The sequence below is a fragment of the Rattus norvegicus genome, chromosome 5 (assembly GCF_021556685.1).
Source record: "Rattus norvegicus strain SHRSP/BbbUtx chromosome 5, alternate assembly SHRSP_T2T, whole genome shotgun sequence".
NCBI lineage: Eukaryota > Metazoa > Chordata > Mammalia > Rodentia > Muridae > Rattus > Rattus norvegicus.
In genome coordinates, this window is record NC_141538.1 from 78,162,739 (window position 1) to 78,181,378 (window position 18,640).

The 18,640-nt window shown below is 43.5% G+C and overlaps 1 protein-coding gene across 1 annotated transcript in view; it reads right to left on the reverse strand.

Annotated features, from left to right (window-relative positions):
- Svep1 (sushi, von Willebrand factor type A, EGF and pentraxin domain containing 1) overlaps positions 1-16,126 on the reverse strand; it is a 176,912-nt gene extending 160,786 nt beyond the window's left edge. Inside the window, 1 exon segment of the mRNA NM_001419684.1 lies at positions 15,402-16,126. Coding sequence (NP_001406613.1) covers positions 15,402-15,935 — 534 coding nt within the window. The 5' untranslated portion in view covers positions 15,936-16,126.
- Positions 16,127-18,640: the final 2,514 nt, after the last annotated feature.

The window sequence follows — 18,640 nt, forward strand, 5'->3', positions numbered from 1 at the left end:
TACAGGGTCCTCCCAACCCTCTATTTTCATTTCATACACAAATAAGGGCTTTTCCACCCTTGCAATGCCTCCAATATGGTTCCATATCCCTACCTTCCACGATTAACTTCCTGGAGTAATCTAGGATGCCTTTGTCCTGTTCCATCTCTACCGGAGGCCACCAAACCAAGGCTTTCACCCCCGTTACCTGTCTGTCTGTACCCTCCCAGTCTTGCTCCAGGTGCTCATTTAGGCTTCTCTAGAGGAGCGAATTCTTTCAAACCCGTTTTCTGACCTGCCATTAAGGTTATTTTTCTGAAATCTCAATGCAATCATTTTTTTCTAAGATGCCCCCCATCTTTTCCCTTCTTCCAGAGCTTCGGTCCAAGTCCATCTCATAGAAACTTCTAATTCTTCTGCCGTAAAATAAACTCATCTTGGTGATCTTGTTCCCCTTTCACTTATTTTAATCCCATTGAAACAAAACTAACCCAATGCTTGCATGTCTGCAACGCGTGGTGTGACAGATTCGTCTTATATTCTTCTTCTGTTGGTGAGTAGGAGCCAGGCGTGGCGACACATGCCCGTAACCCAGAGTGGAGGCAGTATTATCAAGAGTTTAAAACCAGCCTGGGTTGAATGAAACCCTGTCTCGAGACTAACATGGAAAGTTGCAAATGAACAAATAAATATATGTTATAATTTTTGCTTGGTATATTCTAATGTGCAGGACAAAATAATAAACCAGACCAAAACCTGTCAGAGTGAGTCTTGTTGTGCCCCTCTGAACTGAAGCTGACAAAGAGAATAGATCCATATTGAGCCTCTATAATACAGAGGCACTGTGTGGAGATTTTCCTGATCATGGTATCAGGTGAGAGAGAGAGGGACACTAACTGACTGACACAAATGTCAGAAGCACAAGCGGAGTATTTTCCAGCAACAGGGCTTTCCAGTTACTGTTGTTCCCAACAGTGAATCATATTTAGCATGTCTCATTTATTTGAAGTTCTTACTCAACCTCAATAGACTGAAATTCTAGAAAGGGAAAAATGTTGGCTCGGGGACTCTTAGGACTATTTGTAACAGTCTAGCCAAATAACAGAGGAACCAGAGGGTCGGAGGCGAGCTTCATCTCAGATTTATGCGTCCAGAGTTTATCCACCCACACACATGCCTTAGTTATTAAACAAGGACACACACCAGTTTGAAATGGACCCATGGGGACAGGACGCCACATTGGAAAATGGTGGGCACAGGGGTTGATGAGTAGCAGACATAGTCCAGACTATAAAACAACAGAATGGATTTGCAAGGACCAAACAATTTCCTACTCATGACAACCTCCAGCATCCATTCTTTCCACACAGAGATCTGGAAAATCTGAACGGTACAAATGGGTTTGCCCAAATGCCAACCGTGCTACCAGATACAAGCAAACTGCTAAGTTAACTGTAGATAATGTCAAGTTAAACCCCATTGTTAGTGTTGTGAAAAACCTTAGAAAACAGTCACAATCCAGATGGCAAGATGGCGCGGGGAGTAAAGGGCCTTGCTAACAAGCCTGGCAGCCTGAGTCCAACCCTAACAGGCTTCGTATGGTGGAAGGAGAGAACTTATTCTCACAAGTTGTCTTTTGACCTCCAGACAACACCCACACACATGCTACACACAAAACTGACATATGCGCTCAATAAAAAGTAATATATATATAATTGATATATTAAACATCTACATAATTTTACCAAATAGCATTTAGTGCTTGAAACCACATATAAAGAATTCATTCCTGTGCTTATACCAATCTCAAGTGCTACAAATGTCATTGGCAACTGGCAACATGTTTATAATGTTGCAAGTGAAGTAGGTAAAGAGCAGAAGGACGCTGGATGTGACAAACGGAATTATCATAAAACCAATGGCCAAAATAACACTTGGAGCACCCTCATTAAGTTCAAGAAGGAGACGAAAATTCCCTCATTTATTGGAAGGTAGGAATGCTAATACGATGCAAGAAGCATCGTAAGGTAAATTTAGCAATAAAAATAATTATGTTTCAGGTGGAAGGAAATCAAGATAAAGAAATAGTGGGAGAAGCTGAGAGAATGTATACATAAGTATTTTAATTATAAAATGTTATAGTAACAAATGACAATGAGTAGATTTAAAAATTCCACTGTGGGCTGGAGATGCAGCTCAGGGTTGGGGGTGCAGCTCAGGGCTGACCCACAGCTCAGCAGTACGAGTATGTGCCAGGCACTGGGTTCCATCCCTGGCACCACAGACACACAAAAGATATTCTTTGAAAGGTTCAGTCATGATTGTGTCTACAGCATAACACATGCTTGACACCTGCTATTTAGGAGAGGATCGTCTTGTAGAAGGAAAACGTCATTATCCAACTTCAGAAATAAAAATAAGGAAGTATTTTTCCTGTGTATTACGTGTAAGTGTTGATGAATTCCCACGTACACAATACAGATAAGAGTCAAAAGAAAATGACAGACACAGTGCTGTCTGCTTTTCGAAGTTAAGCACACCATTTTCTTCTTTAGTATTACATTTACCTCTCATCAGTGTCATACGTGAATACAGTACAATCTGATCACCCTCACTTTTAAGGTTAAACAGTTTCAAAGGATGCCTCAGTCATACTTGGTGGTCCACAAAGGCTGGATATCTCCTTAGCTGCCTTAAATGAAGTGGGAGGTTTACTGGGAGCCTACACAGCTTTTCCAACCCAAGGCCAGGAGGAAAAGCTGCACCCCACAAACACTGGAAGAAGAAACAAGAGACTTCAATCTTCCACCCCAGGACAACAGAGCAGGTGGTCTCTACCTCTCCTCATGTCTTGGGTCACTTTCCTTACAGTGGTGGATTCCTACATCCTATGTACCGACGCCATTATGTAATTACTGGTAAAACCAAACTAAGGCAAACACAAATTTATTCTCCCTAGGCTCTTCGGACCCCAGTCCAAATTGTTAGGAAAAAAATTACAAGGAGCCATCTCAACCTCTGAGAGACTGACAAAGCCAGAGAAAGGCAACCTCGGTGGGTGGTCAGGACACGAGGTGGGTGGGTAATTGTCAGTGAAAGGTGCTGTTGACTGACGTGCTAAAAACAGAGGTCCTCAAAGAAAGAAATAAGTTAATGGTATACTTAGAGGTTTCCAGTAGAGAAAATGATTCAAAAATTTATCAGGTCAACTCTCCAAACAAATACCAGATACTGGGCAACATGATGTGGAAGTTGGGGAAACTCAATTGTAAAAATGTTTTTTAGAAAGTATCAAAATACTATTCATGATCTAAAGCCACTTAAGAAAGGAATGATATATTTTCATGATATATTTTAACGATCAGGAAGGAAGGCACCAGCAGGTGTTTAGGATGTAAGAAAAAGTTCGGGAAACCTAATTGTTCAATTGAAAGTCCTTAGGTTTCCACAGCGCTGATCTGCAACACTTCAGAAAGCCAGAGAGACTTCAAGCCAGATCTATTAAGAAATGAAAGACTCACAGGGGTAAGGGCTGAGGGCAGACTTTTAAGTTCATGAACTTATGATGTATTGTATTTATTATAGTTACGTAAATTTATTTTTAAAAACACATTTAATTTGTGACATTTATTAGCATTCCAAGTAAATGATAGTTACAAGTTTGTTGTACTTTTCTTTTCTTTCTTTTTTTGGTACAAATAATCACATTAATTAAACATGGGGCAAAGTGCTCTGTTTATATCTTTAAAAAGCACAAGCTAGGCCCCACATGATTTAGGGTTGAATTTTATTCACAGATTGCATGCAGCATCACAAGTGCAGAACCTTAAATTCGAGAGTCTAACACCCAAAATGCTACAAAATAGGGATGTTTTAGCTCCATTCTGATGTCATGTGTGGAATATTCCAACAATGACCTTTCTCTCCACAGGAGAAATCATAGCACTATTCTATAAAATGACGGATAGGTTATGTGTTCATGAAAGGTAGATAAGTTTCATGCTTAGAATTAAGTCCCATCTCCAGATACCAGATGATAAATATGCAAATATTACAAAATTAAAAATGAATTCTGAAATCCCAAATATTTCTGCTCCTACTCAAATGGTGTCTTATTTAAATTGTTGGTCGGGGGCTGCTGTGTCATTTATCCCTGTCATGGTTCCATGGTGTGGACTTTTAAATTGCTTTGAGTATAGTGTTGTCTCTAGGGAATTAAATCATCTGTACAGTTTACTTACGTGCATGCCTTTAGAAAACTGAGTGTTCTTGAAAAATGCATTAAAGGCTTGGGAAGATAGCTTAGTGGGTATGAATTAGAGCATGAGGTCAGAGCCCCGGAACCCACAAACATATTGGGCTCAGTAGCCCATAGGCCTGGAATCCCAGTGCTTCTGTGGGGCAGGAGGCAGAAACATGACATTCTCCCGAAGCTGGATGGAGATGAGATTCCATCTCAAAAAAGTGGAAGGGAAGGACCAACGTCTGAAGTTGTCCTCTGACCTCTACAAGCATACTGTAGCTCATATATGGACACAGGCATGCACACACATAGTTCTGCAATCACACACACACACACACACACACACACACACACACACACCAACATGTTCAGGCATACTAGTGCAAACACATACATGCATGAAAACACACACACACACATACTAACATGTACAGGCATACTAGTGCAAACACATACACACATGCGAACACACACACATACACACACCTTTTTTTTTAAGTGAGTAAGATTTATAAACAGCCCTAGTTTGATACCTACAGTATTTTAAAAGATACTTTAGGGGGTAGGGGTGAAGGTGAACTTTGAAGTTCTCAAATCAGGATAAATGGAATTTAGTTAAAAGACCAATAAAATTCATGTTCTAAATCCTGGGCTGCATGATTGACAGTTATACTTGAGGTGTCTACTACCAAAAATGTTGATTTCTTTTGCTTGGATCACATTTTTATTTTAATAAAGAATATGACTTGGTGCTGATCTTACATTAGGTAAACCTAAGAATTCATAAATCTATACAAATAAGGCTGACTAGAGCACATATTTTGTTACTAGATATGATCCCATAACATCTGCACGGCGTGGTCTCTGCAGTGATTGGCCTGGGATGTGGGAGATGGGTGCTGATGCAGCTACAGCACATGAAAATGCACATAAGAAACCATTGTCTGGACTGCAGGGGGCAGGATCAGTGAGGACAATGAGGGCCAGCAGGGATTACCAGGTATCTCCATTAATTAAAATGGCGGCCTCCAATGCTCATAGGCCTTGGTAGTGTGTGTGCTCTACTACACCACTCTCACCCTTCTACCCAGCTGCCCTCTCCAGAAAGACTTTACAGCCAACATCACCATCAAGCACGCACGGTTACATCTTGCATGCACTAGACCTTCATTAGAAGATGTAACAACAGAGGTAGCTTTGCACAGGGCTGAAGAGTTAAGACTTGGATGTAAATTCCAGTTTGCCCATGCACCCACTGTATGACTTTGGTCTTACCCACTTCCTCTGTGTCCCCTGGACTTTGGAGATCATGACAATTATATCAGCTAATTGAGGTTTGCTCTCGTAGGGTTTCATGACTTCACATAGGAAAAATGCTGTCAGGGGTGTGTGGTAACTACCTGTCACTCAGCACTGTTTGCAGCGACTTAATTCTACTGTGTTGCTAGAACAGTCCTGTCAGCTCATAAGTCAGTTACTGTAAAGCCAACATTTCTATTAGGAACCGAGTGCTTGCGGAAGTTGGCAGAGTAGCTCCAGAGATTCTGAAAAAGCGTGATTCTCTGACAAATAACTGCTTGTTGCCACAAGAGACAAGAAGGGTTTGATATTGCTCTGGCTATGGAATGGAAAAAAAATGGCTCCCAGACCCTATACTGATGAGGACTCTAGAGGTGACAAAAAGTAGTATTGATAGTGACATGTAACCCAGAGCTTAGAACATGCAGATTCCCTTTGAACTCACCACACAGCCTTCTCTCCATAGGAGCTGAGATAAGGTTCCCTAACCATGTTTTAGGGAGAAAGCTGCAGGAATCCATGCCTGTGTGCCATTATTCTCAATGCTTCCTCTTGCTCCAGGAGGAAGAAAATGATCTGTAGGGTGAACTGGTTCCAATTCGCTGGTCATTTAAAAAGAGGAGCATCCACTGACCATTCCCTGAGAATCCCAACTGTCAGGGAAGCACCAAGGTACCCTTTATTGCACTGACATTAAGCACATTGAAACTGTGACTATTTGAGTACTCTAGGTCCTAAGGAGATATAAAGTAAGCCAATGAGTGCTATGGATGAGTCATGTATTAACTGCTCAGGATTCTTGATTCCTTGGTTTCCCCGTATTAGTTGTGATTATTGACAACGATTATCAACTTGACAAGCTCTAGAATCATCCAGCAGACAATCTACTGTGCTGGTCTGAATAAAAATGAATCCCACAGGCTCATCTATTTGTATACTTGGTTCCCCATTGGTAGAATTGTTTGGGAAGGATTAGGAGGTGTGGTCTTGGAGGAGGTGTGTCATTGGAAGCACCATTCCCCAAGCTTGGTCCCTAGCCTGAGCATGAAGGGTACTAACACTGTTAGCTCCCTGCTTTCTGACTGCAAATGCAATGTGACAGCTGCCTCATGTCCCTACTTCTGTAACCTCCCCCACCTCAATGGCCTATGCCCTTGGGCTGCGAGCCAGCATAAATCTTGTCCAAAGTTGTTTTTGTCAGCAACAGGAGAATCAGCTGAAACATTATTTCTCCCACATGTGGGGAGAATGTCAAATGAAGTACTTTTAAAATTCCTGAAAAGAAATACACTGTTGATATGAGGGCCACTTTTGTTGCATAAATACTCACTTGAGTTCTTTGACTGTAAGAGAAAGGGGATTTTGAAACAGAAAGAGTGAAAGGAGACAAGGGGGAAAACCAGTGACTCTTTCTGTATTTGTGTGATGTCAGAGGCTAGCCCATGGTGAGCTCTCTGGATCACTTTCCACTCTTCTCCCACCATCCGTAGCACATATAATGTTAGTCACTGGGGTTCAGCTTAGATGCCAGAGCAACGCTTGCATACAGATGTTTTGCAAGGCTCACCTCCCACGTAAAGCCATGCATCTTTGCTTTTGTAGTGCTGGGGATTGAACCCTGGGCCTCAAATCTGCAAGGCATCTGCTGTACCGCTGAGCTATAGCCCCGGTCTAGTTCCACCAAGTCGCCTTCCTCTCTGCACCTCTTGCTCCTTCCCAGACTTCTCATACCAGCATCTCTTTTGCTTGAAGCTTTTCTGATTGCCTGGAGACCACTCTGCCTGCACGTAGAGGATGTGTGAGTGACAGAGAATTGACCACTGTAGCAACCCTTAACTGTGCCTGACATGAGGGGGTTTTAAAAGACCTGAGATCCCCTACTGTCCGCTGTGATACTCGAGGCTTGAATGGACACTAGCTCCCAGTGTTCCATTGGAATTAAACACCAACTACCACTCATGTTGTCTTTGGCATCCGTCCTCTCCTTGTCTCTCTTCCTTCCTCTCCCTCCCATAGTTGCTTGGATCCCCTCCCAGATCAGCTACCTCTTACATTCAGATGCTCTTCCTGGCTTATATTTCTGCCTAAATTTAAGCCAAGACATTGGCTGTATTTCTAGTCACTTCTTCAGTGCATAGGCTGAGAGTCAATTCAGTGCCTCTGTCCAACTCATTTAACAACTGGCGCATAGAGTACGGGGCTTCCCTCTGCCCAGCTGGAACGAGGGAACACAGAACACACAAGCTAGGGGAGATCTGTTATTCTATAAGAACACTGCTCTCTGCCCAAATCCAAGACCTCCATTCCAGCTCTGTTTCTCTGTTTTCCTCTTGGACAGAGGAAGGTGCCTCTGGAGAGGGAAGGGTGTGATTGACTTTGCAGGGGTGGATCTGCACAGGACCCATGAACTCCGAGGAACATATTCTTCTCAGCTGTTAGTGCTTCTCATTAACATGTGGAATGCACAATGCTCCTTACTGCGAGCCATGGGTCTTGGCACCGAATCTAGGGCGGCAGAAAAAGAAAATCTCATGTAATGTCCTTTGCAGCTTACTTGCAATGTGAGGTTTTACTAATTAGATTGGGCTGTGTACAAACAGCATTAACGCTGGTATCATCAAGGCCAGAAAATTCCAACAGCAACTTCCCGAAACTATCACTTTTGAAGCAACACTCCAAAGCCAAGCACGCATAGTTTGAGAGGAAATGTAACTAAAATTAAAAGAGCCTGGCTAGGAAAAAGGGCTGCAGGGAAAATATAAGCAGAAACAAGCAAGCGAAAGGTTTTATTTTTCTCAATTTCAGGTTCTGCTGGGAAGATGAGTCTATACAATAGGACTAATAAGTACAGTTTTCTTCTGCAAATAGGATGGCCCAGAATAAGGAGGAAAGAGTGAGCCACCATGAGATGCCCTGAGAAAGCAACATGCATCTTGGCTGACAACGAGAAGCCAAGAGCCTGCCTTTTGTGGACCAGAATAGAGCTTGGGAGCTAGGGAAGGTGAATCAACCAAGACAATGGATCCTTTGATCCAATTGCTTTTTACATGAAACAGCATTAAACATTGGAAAACATTGCCCACCCCTGAAAAATATTCTCTGATGCTCATTATTAGCAGGAATGAGAGACCCTGACAGACTGTCAGTCATTGACCTATCCACGTATGACAAACCAAGGAGGACTACATTTTCCCCAACCTCTCAGAAAGGGAATGGAGTCAATTACGTCTACCATCTGCAGCCTCAACCCTTGCTTGGTCTTACATCTTGACTATCGGTTCTACTGTTCTGAGAGGTGTCCAGGCTCCAAAAGACCACTGCCACTGGTTTGCAGGTTCTTATGTGTACCTGCAGGATCTGGTGTGGATTTGGAGGGAGTACAGAATAGCCGGACTGAGCAGGAGGGCACTGAGGGTGACTCCTGCCTCAACCACAGGGTTGTTGCAAACCCTGAAAGACTCAATGCTATATAGCCCTGGGCACTTGACAAAACAAAACTGGAATTCTATCATTTCAACTTCTAGTCAATAAACTTTGATGTCCTCTTGGTTTTGAAAGTAGAGCTGTATTGTAGGACAGGATGCTGCGTTCTTATGAAGATTATGGAGGGGGAAAGCCGATATTTAAAAAGAATTTTGGGAACTGGAGAGATGGTTCAGCAGTTAGGAGCACTTGTTGCTCTTGAGGGGGCCCTGAATTTTCTTCTCTGTACCCACAGAGTGCATATACACACATGCATGCATAGGCAAACATTCACACAAATAAAACAAATCTTAATGAGATTAAAAGCATTTTATGATTGAGAGCAATCATACTAGAATGTACTTCTCAAAGTCCCAAAGGTTTTATCCCCTTCAGTCACTTTTACTCACATACAAGATTAATACATAAATTATATATGTTCACTACAACTACATTTACAAAAGGAGAAATATATATTAAAATTGGTAAAAAATTCTGTGTAGATAAATACTGGTCATATTCTAGGTGTTTGTGTGTGTTTGTTTAAGGCAGAGTCTTATGTAGCTCAGGCTGGCCTCAAACTTGCTCCTAAGACAAAGCTGACCTTGAACTCCAGATCTTTCTGACTCCCCTTCCCAACTGCTAGTATTAGAGACATATGGCATGACATCCAGGTAATGACAAACATTAACTGCCAATGAAATTGCCAACGAAATTGTATGAGGGAGTTTTTGATACTGCACCCATACGCGAGAGTTTTATTCGATAGGGCAGTGTCTGGACAGTTTTTCTAGCGTGATTTCATTGACTCTGACAGGCATCAGATATGTCAGCACCTAGTTTGCTCTTCCTTCTCATCAAAAAAGCTCCCTGAAACTAAGGGCAGGGCATAAGCTCAAGTCTCACTCAATGAGACCTACAGGAAAAGAATATGCGTACTATGACAAGAGTCCTCTTAAATGGAGTGTGACTGCCTTTATCTTTTTCTTCTGGCTGAGGTCCTGGGGTGACTTCCTGATAGTACATAGAAACATGCAAAGGAGAGGAAGGAAAAAAAGAAGAGGACATAGGAGGAGATGGGGAGAAAGGGCAGGAGGAGGAAAAGGGAAGGGAGATAACTACAAAACCCAACATATTAAAGACACGGATAGACATGTGCACAGGTGATGGCAAGACAGGGAGGTGCCCACATCTCAGGGCGTGTGCAGGCTACAGAGCTCATTACTCTAGCCCTAGACTTTTTGGTGTATGCAGGGGAGGTAGCTAGAGACTGTGTGCCTACACCCATGTCCAGCCTTTCCAATCAAGGGTGCTGATCACAGGCATCCTCACACATGTTCTCAAGAAGGTGCACAATTAAAAGCACTCAACTATGATCCTTCTTGTTTAGGCAATCAAAAATGTGCTTATGTTAGTAATACAAGTTCTTCATAGTAAGGCTTCGTATGAGGTGAGGCTGGAGAGATGGCTCAGTGGTTAAGGAAGCACATGCTTTTGCAGAGGACCCAAGTTCAGTTCTCAGCACCCATGTTGGCAGCTCACAAACACTTAGAATTCCAGCTCCAGTGGATCCAACACCCTCTTCTGGCCTGTCTTCATATAGACAAAGCCACATGCACACATGTATGATTGAAAATAAATATTTTTAAAGGAGAAATAAAGTGTCTAATTTGTAAGAGGTAAGAGTGTTTTTATGTGTTTATTTGTACATCTGTGTATAGCATATGAAGACCAAGACCCAGCAGTTCAAGTGCCACCATTCTGCAGACTCATGGGAAGCCTGATGAATTATTTCATTTCCAACTAATAGTGTCAGTTTCATATCTGAACCCAAGCTTGATGACTTACCATTTGCACACAAAGTTGGCAGTGAAATGCCCGTGTCTGATTTATATACAAAAAAAACCAGGGTCAGAGCTTCACTAGCACCATGTCCTAGTGTGGGTTCTCTTTTGTCACTTTTATCTAAATATTATATTTTATACCTGCATATGCCTATCCAGGGCTTGTGAAGGCTATAAGAAAGGTTCCGTGCGGACAAGGACTGCGTCCAGCTGACCTCTGTCCCTTCTCATAACTCAACCAAGACAAGGAAAGAAAAATACAGTCAAGGCAAAGTTCAGTTAAAAGAAACATTTGAGAAGCCTCGGCTTGCTAGTCACAGATGGTTCCAAAGAGAATAAATATGACAGGAGCCTTGCTTTGGCAGCCCTGCTTTCCAAGACAATACATGGTATTTGGAAGGGGGGAGCCGGCAAAAGAGGAGGTCTTGAGGAAGCACAGTGCCCTTGACTCATTCCCCACTTCACGTATGGACCAACATTGTCAGAAACTCAGGGCAAGCCTGGGCAAGCCAAACAGAAGAGCTGGATCAGGCATGGCTTCCCAGTGCAGCTGGGATCCCCTGTGGCAAGGCAGGCAATGAGTGGCATTAACAATAAGCCCAGCTATGATGGTCTGATGAGTACTGGGGGTGGAAGCCAGGCCAGAGTATGCCCAAAAGTGAATTCTGCCCGGTTCAAATATTTCAATAAAGAGGGAGCATCCCCTGTCTCTGCTTCATTCCTTAAAGGGTAGAGTCTTTAGGGTTCCAGACAGTTCACAAGAAAAGGAAAAGAAAACTAGATTCAGTAGATTGATAAAATGATAGGTGCCATCTAATTGGCAGCTGAGGGGTTGGATTAAGATTTGAAGTATGTTTGCCATCCAGGAAGAAAAAGAACCGTGCCAAAATTTTTTAAAAAAGTAATAGTCCCCAAATGTTCAAATGTGTATTCAAAAGGGGACAGCTATAGAACTGGACAGCGTGCCTGAGACCATGCTCAGCCTTGCTAATAGAGAGGAATACATTTCCTCACACACAAAATCGGGGAGTATCTAAATACTGGCTTGGGTTGACCAGTCTGCATCCTAGTGCCTACATGGACACCACACTGGGGTGCAAGCTGGTGCCATTTTCTGCACAGCACAGTGGCACACACATGCTCAAATGCAATGATGCCCCTTCAAAAGTTTACACTTGGGGTTGGGGATTTAGCTCAGTGGTAGAGCACTTGCCTAGCAAGCAGAAGGCCCTGGGTTCGGTCCCCAGCTCCGAAAAAAAGAAAAAAGAAAAAAAAAGTTTACACTGATAAGTTGATCAAAGATGCTGACAAATATATCCTACGCCGTTTGTAACAGCCTCCATATACAATAATAGTTCATCACAAGAGGAAATGAGGGTACAATCTACAGTGGGAAATTATGCGGCTGTAAGAAAACCTGGTAAAGTAGAAAGGAATTTCCCATTATAAATAGTGGGATGAAAAACAAGGGACGTAGAAACCTACATAGAGTGAACAGCTCCTTCACTTTCAGGTACGCATACTATTTATGTATTATGCATGGGCACAAATATGCTTGTGTTATGCATTCACATACCACAGTATGTTTAGAGGAAACTTTAAAATTGTTTCATTTTCTATACATTATCAGTAAAGTAAAATATATGAAGAGGGAAAAGAATGAGTCTAAGAGACACATAATATCCGTTAAGAATCTGATTGCTAAGTGTGGTGGCCCTTGCCTGTAGTTTTAGCTGCATGAGAAGTTGGGATGGGAGCCCCCCTGTTTCCAGGGTTCAAGGATGACCTGTCAGCACTGTAAGATTCTGTCCTACATATATGTACAGGTGGCAGCCCTAGCTGGACTTTGTGGAGGATAAAGAAAAATAAAGAGAGGAGGTGAGGTAGGGGATGGGAGACGGATGGAGGTTCAGGGCGGGGCTGAGGAAGAGGCGAGGGGAAGATAGGACCAAGATACATCCTACGCATACATCAAGAGGAAATACAGATACAAAAGTGATGATTTTGATACCTCAAGAATAATTTAAAATAAAATTTAAAAGAGGAATTGGGCCTCTTGGTCCAGGCTTGTAACACCAGCCACTCAGGAAGCTGAGGTGAGAAGATCATAGCACAGGATTAGCCTGGGTAACCTAATGAGACCTTGCCTCGTAACAGTAAAAAGTTCAAAGGAATAATAAAAAGTTAAAAAAAAACGGGGAGAAACCTTGGGCTACAGCTCAGTGATAGAGCACTTACACAGCGTTTGTGAGAGCCTGGGTTTGATCCTCAATACCACAAAAGATAGATTCATAGATAAAAAAATTTGTAAATAATTAGGTCTACATTTTAAAAAGTATTACTATTGGTTGATAGAAAAAGTCTGGATGGACATAACACCATCATAAAAATGCAATAACTCCCAATTACTTCAATGTTTTCTATATTGAAATCAAAATCCCTATGAGCTTCATTGGAACTATCTGAAAATAAATTAAAAATTCACATTACATAACACCTAGGAAAGACAAGACAACCCCAAAAGGAGATTCTTTTTCACTATCTCACACTTACATATATTGTAGTTATAATAACTAAGTCCTCTTTGTGAACTTTAGGATTTAGATGAGACAGAAGACCAGGAGGGGGCCAAGTACCCATTCATATTCACAGGGTTAAAGACGTATTCAACTAAACTGAGAAAGAGTTAATGACTAGTGAGCAAATCAGTGAGCTCGGACAATTAACAAACACTGAGACATCTTTGTATGGGGCCCCCTAGGCAAGTTCCAGATTAAGTAAATGTTAAGTGGAAGGCATTTGGGCAGTAAGATACTCATTCAAAAAAATAAGCAAATATAAGAACTTTAATTTTTTTCTTAAAGATTTATTTTATGTGTCTGAGTGCTTTGTCTGTTTGTCTATATATGCACCAGGTGCATGCCCAGGGAGGTGAGAGGAGGGGGCTGGATCCTCTGACACTGGGGTTAAGGATGGCTGTGAGCCACCAAGTGGCCGCTAAGGTAAGTCCTTTTAACTGCTGGGCCCTCACTCCACCGCCATCCAACTCTGGGTCTTAGAAACAAAATTTGATAGATTTGAGCAAATAAAGGTTTAAACTATTCATTCAATAAGAGTGTAATAAACAAGTAAAATACAAAAAACCTGGAAATTTTATTCACTGCATGTGCAAAAAGGGTCACTGGCCTTAATACAAAAAAGTTTATGCAAAATTTTTGCAGGAATAAATAAATTTGCCTGTAATGGCAAAATGGGCAAAAACCATGACCAGGCTGGAAAGAAAAAGAGACAGATACCCAGTAATACACCGGCTAATGCTATATGTAAGATTGTAAAACTTGAACTTGCTAAAATAATTCCTCTAGTTATCAAGTTAGCAATGATGCCTTTTAAAAAAAAAAAAGTCATGTATTCACATGCATATGACAGGAGAATGTAAATTTATACAACTCTCCAGAGGAGATGTCAATGTGAACCAAGAAGTTTAAAATGTTTATATATTTTACTAAACAAGGAATTTAGAAGCAATCAAAGAGGGGTTCCTAAACTCCCTATTGAAAAGGCGTGAATGCATGCTCCCCACACATCAGTTCCCAGCACTCAGTTGTCCTAAGGCTGGAGATGTGGCTCGGTGGTTAGGAGCGCTGGCTCCTCAGGTAGAGTACTTGAATTCTGCTGCCAGCACCCAGATGGCAGCTCACAACGGCCTGCAACTGCAGTTCCAGGGGACCCAGTGCTGTCTGCCACAGGATACTATGAATTTATTACATTTGAATCATATACAACAGCTGAAGAATGCAGGCTGCAAAGCTGTAATGTTAGCAAGTTTGTTGAAATGATATCTGAATAACATACTGGACAACATCCAACTGTATATTCGCTGGAATTTTAAGGATAAAGAGATTATTCAGGTTCCCCACTCTCTTTCGTTCCATTTATTCTACAAACATTGACTTGATTGCCTTAAATATTTCTCAGTGTTCCAAATTATGATCAACTGTGTATTACTTGGGAGTTAGGGAAAAAAGACCCATTTTTATTAAAGTCTAGCATGTGACTTCTGTCAGATGCTAAACATTTAGGAAGACCTAGAGCATAACGTCTTGGTGGCCAATGGCTGTCATCCCAGCGCTTGGGAGACAGGCAGAGAAACCCTCTGCTATGTTGCAAGTTGGAGACCAGTCTAGGAAACAGGACAGAACCTATCACAAACATAATAACCAATTTAAGTCTGAAAGCAAAGTTACGGAGTCTGTCACGAAAAAGAATCAGGGCTGTCCTCAGCTCTCTACGTGTCCCATCTTCACAAATATTTGTGAACCATACCTGTTACAGCTTACATATACAGTTTCCTCACAAGCTCAAAGGGACCCTTTAAGAAACGTGACACATCACTAAGCATTGACCCATTTCAGTCTGGACCTTCACAAGAACAGCAGGAGAATGTTCGCGTTTGGGGACGCTCATCTTGGGCACCTTAAGCCTTGCTGGAGCTGAACTGGGCTAGAGAAGAGGCTGGCATTGGTGGGCGGAAGGGGTCCTGGGACGTAGGCCTGGGGGTAGGGGAGTCTTACCGCAGCTTGCTGGAAGGCGCCCATGGTGTAGGTGCCACCACCGCGGTAGGTGATGGCCGGAATCTCACGGCTGAGCAGCGCGCACTTGTGCTGGTGCGCGCGGCTGGTGGAAATGTAATCCACGCGCGCCACCACGTTGTTCTTGGACGAGAAGGTGACGATAGCCACGCGCGTGGCCGTGGACACCACGGGAAAGTCGGACAGCAGCTTGCGCACGAATTTGAGTTCGTTGAGGAAGTTGGTTTGGCCCACGCTGGAGGACTCGTCCACCAGGAAGACGAGCTCCAGGCGGTCGCTGAGCTCCCGCAGGCGCCGCACGCGGCTCCGGAACGTTCGGCCCAGACGCTCCACTTTGCTCCCCACTGCCTCCTCCTCACCGGACCGGGGAGGCACGGCCAGTCTTCCCAGAGCCCCCGGCGAGGCCTCGGGGAACAGGCGGAAGCTGAAGTTGAGCGACGGGGCCATGGGCTGGAAGTTGGTCCAGCCCGACACCAGTGCCAGAGCCCAGCAACAAAAGGCCAGACGCGTCCACATCGCGCTGGGGACCGAGCGGTGGCCCGGGGGAGTGCAAGGCGACAGTCCCCCGAGAGCGCAGAGAGGCGCCAGGGGTCCTGGACCGAGAGGAGGGGGACCCTGGGTAGCAGCCGCGAACCTCAGCGTTCTTGCATGTGACACTGGGGACACGATCCAGACTCCTCTGGCAGCTCTGGGACTCGGGAGGGACTGGAGGGATCTGCTTCTCTGGCTCTCCGCTATTTGGTCTCTCTCCTCCTCCTTCTCTCTCCAGAAGACTATAAAATGTTTGAAGGAAGGGGGCAGTGAAGCCAGAGTCGCTTCCCTCCTTCTGTCTGTCCTCTCCTTCCTTTTCCCTCTCCTCTCCCTATCTCTCTCCTCCCCCTCTCTCTCTTGCCCGGGGATCCAGCTAAAGACTCTTGTAGATTCCATGACACCAGAACCCCTCGCCTGTCATGCTGTCAACATTCCCTCACAAGAGCACTGATTGATCCCATATGTCTGGCAAGGAGCTACGGAGGAATTCGCTGGAGATGGACCCGGATACCAAGAGTGCCACAGTAATTGGAAACACTGTAGAGGAAAACACGCGCGCGGGGCTGGCTGAGTCGAAAGCTCGCTTTGAAAACTGCTTGCTCACCTTTTGGGGTTCATTCCACTCTTGGGCGTGGGGTGAGGCTGCGTGTCTAAGCCTCCCAAAGTGAATATTTGCATAACTTTCCTGAAGGGACTATCTGATTGTGGTGCAGGCTCCTGAGAACCTGTTCAAATCACAGGCTGATGAAGTGGGGCCCACCCCTGTGTATCGCATATGCAAAATTATCACATGCCTTTCCTGCAGTTAACCACTCATGTATTTGTTTGTGATTTCCTCCAAGGAGCAGCTCGTGATGCTCTATAGGTAACAAGAGGAGGGGCGGGGAAAAACAGACAGGGATCATGTCTAGGAACGTGTCAGAGGTAAAAGTGATGTCGCCATCAACTTGGCATTCACACATGAAGTGTATATGGGTGATTACATATGCGTATGTGTGCGCACACAGATATATAAATATATGTACCCAGTTACAGCTGACCTTGGTTAAACAGCTTTAGAAGGCAAACTTGGCAAGCTTTCTCTGAGGATCAAGTAGAGACCCCGTCGTCTTAAAATGATCTTTTTTTATTTGATTCAACAGATTAGATAGATCGCCCTGGCATATATACCCTTTGGAATACCAGCTGCTATTTGGAGTGATTTTTCCAAGTGAGACCTCAAAGCTGCGCACGCACGAAGCACGTACTTGCCATATGAAAGGTGGGACCCTTGGCTAAAAGATTCCAGCTAAGAATCAGGAACCCTTGGTAGTTACATGAACCCCCATCACCTCCGGGCTTTGGCCCAGTGTCTACTTTTATTTTGCCTTGGAATCAAATGACTCCAGAGTTTCCCTGCAGTGAGAGGTTTAACTCCAACTCTATTTAATAAGCCACCTTCAACATGAGAGGTGTCAGAGCATGTAGGCTGAAGTGGTTGGGCTCTTGGATCAATTTCCCTGACATGAAACCCTGGCTGTGTTATTTATTTGGTTGTGTCAGTTTGCTCATTTGGAAAGTGGAGTAACAATAACACATTAAGGATTAAATCATAAAATAGTAGAACTCTTAGGAATGTGTTCAGAACACAGCATGTGCACAATAAACACTGGGCTTTCATATCACATCCTCTAGTCATGAATGTTGTCCAAGCCCCATTTCCAACACCTCTTACAGATCACCGCGAATGTACTTAGTTGAATGCAAAATATTAACAAATGAAAAGTGAGATAGGATCCCATTCCCATCCTCCAGGTCAAGCTACATCAGAAGAAAATGTTCCACAGTTGTTGTGTGTATAGAAGAGGGGCAAGGAGCAGTGAAGATCTGGGTCTTCTGAGAAGGACTAAGATCCCATTTCAACTTGGAACTCTTTTAGAGTTTCCAAATTTCATCTACCCCATGTTATTTTAAATACATCCTTAAGAGGTAGCATTCAAGGACCATGGCAACTGCTCTATACACTATCTTGTGTGTCCCCGGAAGGTAGATAATTGTTTTAAGACCTTCTAGCTGCAAGCAATGAGTATTCAGCTTCCCTTGTTTAAACAAAGAAAGGATTTATTGGCTCAAGTAAATAAACTGGGGAAAGGCCTGAGTGGTGAAGCCAGGTTTGGAAACTGAAGGCAGAGTGGAGCCTGCCTGAATCTATAGTCCCTGTATTGAGAGGCTGAGGCAGGAGGGTCGAGACTCCCAGACCACAGTAAAATCCTGCCTCAAAAAGAGAACAGGGTGTGGGTATGGCAGAGGGCTGGGGGGAAATGGCTCAGTCTGTTAAGTCCCTGCCAGGCAAGCAGGAGGCACTGAGTTCAGAGTTGCAGCATCCATATAAAGAGTGGAGCTCAGTGATGTGCAGCTGCCATCAGAGGAAGGCAGATCCTTGGCCAGGCAGTCGAGCTGAATTGGTGAGGTCAAGGTTCAGTAGAGACCCTACCTTGCAGAATAGGGTGGTAAGCAATTGAGAATGATACCTGACATCGGACCCTGACCTCCATATTCTCTCTCTCTCTCTCTCTCTCTCTCTCTCTCTCTCTCTCTCTCTCTCTCTTTCTCATAACCACTTATACTTCTTTCTTTACATGCTACATTTAGTCTCTTTTTTTTCCAGATGAGATAAGATATTTGCCTATGAACTCCAGTTTAGCAAAAGC